The sequence below is a fragment of the Sapajus apella genome, unplaced genomic scaffold, assembly GCF_009761245.1.
Source record: "Sapajus apella isolate SASKATOON/1434 unplaced genomic scaffold, GSC_monkey_1.0 scaffold2, whole genome shotgun sequence".
Taxonomy (NCBI): domain Eukaryota; kingdom Metazoa; phylum Chordata; class Mammalia; order Primates; family Cebidae; genus Sapajus; species Sapajus apella.
In genome coordinates, this window is record NW_022436942.1 from 20,354,969 (window position 1) to 20,362,499 (window position 7,531).

Here is a 7,531-nt window from a genome sequence, read left to right on the forward strand (position 1 = left end):
AGTCTGTGGCCAAAGGCCCAGGAGCCCCTGGCAAACCATTGGTGTAAGTCCAAGAGTCCAAAAGCTGAAGAATTTGGAGTCTGATGTTCGAGAGCAGGAAACATCCAGCACACGAGAAAGATGGAGGCTGGAAGACTTAGCAAGACAGCTTCTTCCACCTTCTTCTGCCTGCTTTTTCTGTTTATTATTTATTTTCTTTCTTTTCTTTTTATGCAGCGTTAGGAAGTCATCTTTATTTTTGAGACAGAGTGTCACTCTGTCACCCAGGCTGGAGTGCAATGGCATAATATTGTCTCACTGCAACCTCCACCTCCCAGATTCAAGCAGTTCTCCTGCCTCAGGCTCCTGAGTAGCTGAGACTACAGGCACTATGGGCGCACGCCATCATGCGTGGCTAATTTTTGTATTTTTAGTAGAGACAGCGTTTCACCATATTGGCCAGCCCGGTCTCGAGCTCCTGACCTCAGGTGATCTGCCTGCCTCGGCCTCCCAAAGTGCTTGGATTACAGGTGTGAGCCACCGCACCCAACCCTGCTTGCTCTTTCTAGCATCGCTGGCAGCGATTTGATGGTGCCCACTCAGATTGAGAGTGGGTCGGCTTCTTCCAGTCCACTGACTTAAATGTTAATCTCCTTTGGCAACACCCTCATAGACACGCAGGAACAACACTTTGCATCCTTCAATCCAATCAAGTTGACACTCAGTATTAACCATCACAAGAACCTTTATCATATTCAGCCTTGATTATAGTTAGAAGTACTGTTCAGGCCGGGCGCGGTGGCTCAAGCCTGTAATCCCAGCACTTTGGGAGGCCAAGGCGGGTGGATCACAAGGTCAAGAGATCGAGACCATCCTGGTCAACATGGTGAAACCCTGTCTCTACTAAAAATGCAAAAAATTAGCTGGGCATGGTGGTGCGTGCCTGTAATCCCAGCTACTCAGGAGGCTGAGGCAGGAGAATTGCCTGAACCCAGGAGGCTGAGGTTGCGGTGAGCTGAGATTGCGCCATTGCACTCCAGCCTGGGTAACAAGAGTGAAACTCCGTCTCAAAAAAAAAAAAAAGAAGTACTGTTCATCTGTGTAGCTTCCACAAGTGCTTAGTGCTGTGTTCTACATTTTGGGGAAAAGAAATTAACATTCCAAGCTCTGGGTTATAACTGCATAGTTTTTACCTTTAATATTTATAGAAAAAAGTCGAGGTAGGAAGAATCAGACATTTTTAGGACACAGAACCATCTTTGTCTGAAAAGTATGCACTTGATGAAGAGTGAGACCTCATGGACAGAAACTCAGGCAATTAAATATCACTATGCTACATTTCATGATTCAAGGAGAAAAAAATATGCTCTTGGCTGGGTGTGGTGGCTCATGCTTGTAATCCCAGCACTTTGGGAGGCCAAGGCAGGCGCATCACCAGAGGTTGAGAGTTCGAGACCAACCTGACCAACATGAAGAAACCCCATCTCCACTAAAAATACAAAAATTAGCCAGACATGATAGCACATGCTCATAATCCCAGCTACTTAGGAGGCTGAGGCAGGAGAATCGCTTGAACCCAGGAGGGAGAGGTTGTAGAGAGCCAAGATGGCACCATTGCACTCCAGCCTAGGCAATAAGAGTGAGACTTCATCTCACAAAATAAAAAGAAAGAAAATGCGCTTGATAAAAGTGAGGTAAACAAAAGAAAAAAAGGAGAGGAAGAAAGAAAGCAGTTAGAAAGAGATTGGGCTACATGCAGTGGCTCATGCCTGTAATCCCAGCATTTTGGGAGGCTGAGGTGGGAGGAGCACTTGAGGCCAGGATTTCAAGACCAGGCTGGGCAACATAGTGACATAGTGAGATCTTGTCTCTCAAAAAAAAAAAAAAAAAAAAAAAAAGAGAGAGACTAGAGAGACTAGAATTAGGTGTGTGCAAGAGAATGGTGGTGCCTGCTGTTGAATTTCAAGTTCATGCTATTACAGTACAAGCATTTCCTCTGCTTGCTTTCTAAATCCTCAGTCAAGATTTAGGAATGCTTTCAGGAATGCTTTCCCTGAGGGCGTTGTGGCTGGAGGGTTCACCAATCCCATCATGCCCAGGGGGTATGCCCTGGCAGGTGAGTAGGTCAGGGCTATACTGGGTGGGCAATGTCATGGGGCTGGGCTGGACCTGGAGAACCAGCCGGTGGTTCCACAGGGCACAGAGCAGCCTCTGAGCCCCGCAGTAAGCCCCCCACCCCTCATGGGGGCCTGTCCCTCCTGAGCCCCACTATTTCCCTGACTTTCCACTTTCAGGAACGCTTTGCCTGAGAAGTGCTATGTGTGGTGGTTGTGGGGAGGGGCAGGGGGTAAAGTAAATAAAGACTGTTGCTGTCAGTCGCGGTGTCTTATACGTGTAATCCCAGCACTTTGGGAGGCAAAGGTGGGTGGATCACCTGAACCTGATAGTTTGAGACCAGCCTGTCTCAAACTATATGGTGAAACCTTGTCTCTACAAAAAAATTAGCCAGGCATGGTGGCACATGCCTGTAATCCCAGCTACTTGGGAGTCTGAGTTGGATCACCTGAGCCCAGGAGGTTGAGACTGCAGTGAGCCGTGATTACGTCACTGCACTCCCAGCCTTGGTGATGAGAGTGAGACCCTGTCTCAAAACAAACAAACAAAAAGACTGTGTTGCAATGCTGGTCTAATTAGTGTGGAAGAGACATCTGACCTAGGAACAGGGTGGTTCTGGAAGTACTATAAATCCTTCAATACCCCTACTCCTTGAGTTTGGTGTTAATTTGGGGACTTCCATTGGATATGGACTGATTTAATCTTTGAGTGCATTAGTTGGGTACAGTGACTCACACCTGTAATCCCAGCACTTTGGGAGGCCAAGGCAGGTGGATAACATGAGGTCAGAGTTCAAGACCAGCCTGGCCAAAGTGGCGAAACCCTGTCTCTACAAAACATACCAAAACCAAAAAAATTAGCCAGGTGTGGTGGTGCACACCTGTAGTCCCAGCTACTCAGGAGGTTGGGGCACAGAATCACTGGAACCCCGGAGGCAGAGGTTGTAGTGAGTGGAGATCATGCCACTGTACTCTAGCCTGGGCGACAGATGGAGACTCTGTCTCAAAAAAAAAAAGTTTGAGCCCATCTTCTCTGGATTTCACGTAAGCAAGAGCCATTGGGCGATCACCAAAACCCATTTAAAAAAAATTTTTTTTTCTTTAAAGATGGGGTTTCACCATGATGGCCAGGCTGGTCTTGAACTCCTGACCTCAGGTGATCCACCCACCTTGGCCTCCCAAAGTGCTAGGATTACAGGCATGAGCCACTGCGCCCGGCCACCAAAACCCATTTTTAATAAACTGTTCTGCCTTCATAGCAGTTGGTACTACCAATTCAAAATAATTACGTACCAAATGAATATGTTTTATTATTTATTTATTTAATTTCTAAGATGGGGGTCTCACTCTGTCACCCATATTGGAGTGCAGTGGTGTGATCTCGGCTCACCGCAACCTCTGCCTCCCAGACTCAAGTGATCCTTTCATGTCAGCCTCCCAAATAGCTGGGACCACAAGGGCACACCACCACATTTTTGGTAGAGACAGAGTTTCACCATCTTGCCCAGGCTAGTCTCGAACTACTGAACTCAAGCAATATGCACACCTTGACCTTCCAAAGTTCTGAGATTACAGGTATGAGCCACCATGGATTGGACTATGAATGTATGTTAATCACCTTTCCCTTTTTTTTTTTTTTTTTAAAGACAGAGTTTCACTCTTGTTGCACAGGCTGGAGTGCAAAGGCGTGATCTTGGCTCACCACAAGCTCTACCTCCTGGGTTCAAGTGATTCTCCTACCTCAGCCTCCTGAGTAACTGGGATTACAGGTATGCGACACCACGCCAGCTAAGTTTTTGTATTTTTAGTAGAGACGGGGTTTCTCCATGTTGGTCAGGCTGGTCTCGTACTCCTGACCTCAGATTGTCCATCCACCTCGGCCTCCAAAAGTGTTGGGATTACAGGCGTAAACCACCGAGCCCTTTCATTTTATCCTCTTCCAGGAAACCCCAAGTTGGAGGATGACCTCACTTATTTTGTCTCCTAACATCTCTTCTTTTCCCCTCAGCACTCCAGAGAGAGCCTGTTAAAATGTCCACTTTACTACCGTAGTACAGTATCTCCTTCCAGTTCACAAGCGGTAATCTGGAGCCACCTTCAGATGGGCATATGACCTAAAAGGACAGATTTACTCTTTCCAATCCCACTCTTGTCCAGCCTCCCTCTGACTAAGGGCTTATACATGTGAGACAGCTGCTTTGAATGAGGAGTAAGGATCTGGTTGGTTAAAAGACAGAAATTAACTGGGATTCATAACTGAACTGTCACCTCATTATCACTCTGCCTCAACGGAGTTGACTGTTACAGAATCCCCAAGGTCCAGTAGGCCTGCCAAGCCAATTTACTTGCTGTCCCCCTACTAATTAGTTTAACTAAGTACTGCCATTTAAACCTTTCCTAGTTTATTCCCTGTACTGGAAACAACTGATTTCCTTCCCATGTCTCCACCATTCGACCTCAACAACTTCCTTCAAGTACTGACTCAAAACACACCTCCTCCAGGAAGACCCCCCAACTGAACCCTTCCTTCAACATCACTCTGAACAAACACATAGTGCCATGTAATCTAGCATGTATCCTCTATTCTGTAGTTCTTTCACATATATATGTATGTTCATCTACTAAGTTATAATCTCCTAATAAAGAGACACCATTACCTCTTTTTTTTTTTTGAAATGGAGTCTCACTCTGTCACCCAGGCTGGACTGCAGTGCCACAATGTCAGCTCACTGCAACCTCTGCCTCCCAGGTTCAAACAATTCTCCTGCCTCAGCCTCTTGAGTAGTTGGGACTACAGGTGCATGCTTCCACACCCAGCTAATTTTTTATATTTTAGTAGAGACAGGGTTTCACCATGTTGCCCAGGCTGGTCGAGAACTCCCAAGCTCCAGCAATCCGCCTGCCTTGGTTTCCCAAAGTACTAGGATTACAGGCGTGACCCACTGCACCTGGCTGACACCATTACTTCTCATTTTTGACCTCCCAACCAGTTAGCACAGGGCTGTACATAGGGTGAATCCTCACATTTAGTCCTCACATTTGTTAGAAGAAGGAAAACTGAGGCTTAAAAATAGTGAGGCATCTGACTAAAGTTACCCAAATATGAATGCAGTTGTTCAATCCAGAAGGACCGTCCACCTAAGAGGCTTTTATCACCACTTCTGGCCTCCTTCTCCCACACCCTGCGTGTCTCCCTGAGCCCTGAAAGTATCAGTGTTACCTACATCAAATCCTTTTTTTCCCTACTGGGAAATCCTCTTGCAGTGCTCTAAATAATATTAAAAATAGCTCTTCTAGCCCTTCCTCCTCCCTCCAGTTGCCCAGAGAACCAGGCTGGCAACCTCTTTTGTTAACCTCCATCCTCTAGCCAGACCCGGGCACGTGACCCAAGCTCAACCCCTGACTCCTATTCCTCAGGTTACGAAGAGTTATTTTGGGCAATGGAGACCGTGTATGCCCCTCCTCTTTATCCTCTGGGCCATATCCTAGCTTAGCCTTTCCTGGAAGGCCCATCATACCCAATAGCCAAGTTTCAACACCCATATCCATTTGATCCTTTGTTACCATTGGTTTCTGCTTCTTCATCATCATCATCAACATCATCATCGATCACCAAATATTAAATGCCTGTTTCTGTATACTGATATGCTGGAGCAAAAAAAAAAAAAAAAAAAAAAAACTATTTAATGTAAAACTTTTCCTTCAAGAAAGCCCAAAATCATTTTTTTCATAAAAAAAAAAAACAATTTGAGTCTAAAGATGGCGGCCTTAGCAGCGAATGGTGCTGTGGCACTGCGTAGAAATATCAGTTGGCCGGTTGCTTTTGTGAGAAAAATTCCTTGGACCGTGGCGTCGAGTCAGCTGAGAGAACACTTTGTACAGTTTGGCCGTATAAGAAAGCGTATTGTACCTTTTGACAAGGAGATTGGTTTTCACAAAGGTTTGGATTGGGTTCAGTTTTCTTCAGAAGAACTTCAGAATGCACTACAATAGGAAAATCATATTATAGATGGAGTAAAGCTCCAGGTTCAAGTTAAAAGGCCAAAAATTTTGCAAATATCTGATGAAGAGAAAGATTTTTGACACTGCCAGCCTATTAAATAAAGTTAACATAACTAAAAAAAAAAAAAAAAAGGAAAAAAAATTTATTGTCCATGTTAGAGAAGACTCTAACTCTGGCTTATAAGGAGTTTAAAATCCACTTTGTGGCCAGGTGGGGTGGCTCACGCCTGTAATACCAGCATTTTGGAAGGCCAAGATGGGCAGATGACCTGAGCTCAGAAGTTTGAGACCAGCCTGGGCAACATGGTAAAACCCTGTCTTTACAAAAATTAGCCAGGCATGCTGGTGCCCGCCTGTAATCCCAGCTACTCTTGCATCTGAGGCAGGATCACCTGAGTCCAGGAGGCTGAGGCTTCAGTAAGCCGAGATCGCACCACTGCACTCCAGCCTAGGCAACAGAGTGAGACTCCATCTCAGAAAAAAACAAAGACAGCCGGGCGCGGTGGCTCAAGCCTGTAATCCCAGCACTTTGGGAGGCCGAGGCGGGTGGATCACGAGGTCAAGAGATCGAGACCATCCTGGTCAACATAATGAAACCCCATCTCTACTAAAAATACAAAAAATTAGCTGGGCATGGTGGCGCGTGTCTGTAGTCCCAGCTACTGAGGCAGGAGAATTGCCTGAACCCAGGAGGCGGAGGTTGCAGTGAGCTGAGATCGCGCCATTGCACTCCAGCCTGGGTAACATGAGTGAAACTCCGTCTCAAAAAAAAAAAAAAAAAGAAAAAAACAAAGACAAGAATAAAAACCAAAAAATAGCCAGGCATGGTGGTATGCACCTGTGGTCCCAGCTATTTAGGGGGCTGAGGCTGCAGTGAGCCGAGATCGTACCATTGCACTCCTGCCTAGGTGACAGACTCCAGTGTAGGCAACAGAGCAAGACCCTGTCTCAAAAAAAAAAAAAAAGTGAAATGAGAAACAAAGGTGTACAATTTAAACCAGATTGTGGCAGTATAAACTAAGAATGTAAGTGTTAAGGAGAACTAAAAAAAGGAAAAGAGCCTGTTAACCAGGGGAGACTTCCTGGAAGAGGTAAGCTTAAATAAATATTTCATTTATTTTTAATTTTTGTGTGTGCACAGAATCACAGAGTGATTGCTCCTAAGCAATATTTTAACTTTTTTTTGAGAAAGTTTCGTTCTTGTTGCCCAGGCTGGAGTGCAATGGCACGATTTCGGCTGAACGCAACCTCTGTCTCCGGGGTGCAAGTGATTCTCCTGCCTCAGCCTCCTGAGTAACTGAGACTACAGGCATGCGCCACCATGCCCGGCTAATTTTGTATTTTTTTTTTTTTTTTTTTTTTTTTTGAGACGGAGTTTCGCTCTTGTTGCCCAGGCTGGAGTGCAATGGCGCGATCTCGGCTCACCGCAACCTCCG

General features: G+C 45.7%; 1 protein-coding gene across 1 annotated transcript; it reads left to right on the plus strand.

Annotated features, from left to right (window-relative positions):
- The first annotated feature begins 5,824 nt into the window (after positions 1–5,824).
- Positions 5,825–6,237, plus strand: LOC116559720 (SRA stem-loop-interacting RNA-binding protein, mitochondrial-like). Its single transcript, XM_032290786.1, has one exon. It carries the CDS (start codon positions 5,853–5,855, stop codon positions 6,084–6,086), a length of 234 nt encoding a protein of 77 aa, XP_032146677.1. The 5' UTR covers positions 5,825–5,852; the 3' UTR covers positions 6,087–6,237.
- Positions 6,238–7,531: the final 1,294 nt, after the last annotated feature.

What these genes read in the sequence shown, in the direction of transcription:
- LOC116559720 (XM_032290786.1), top strand. Translation starts at nt 5,853, where the DNA reads ATGGCGGCCTTAGCAGCGAATGGTGCTGTGGCACTGCGTAGAAATATC.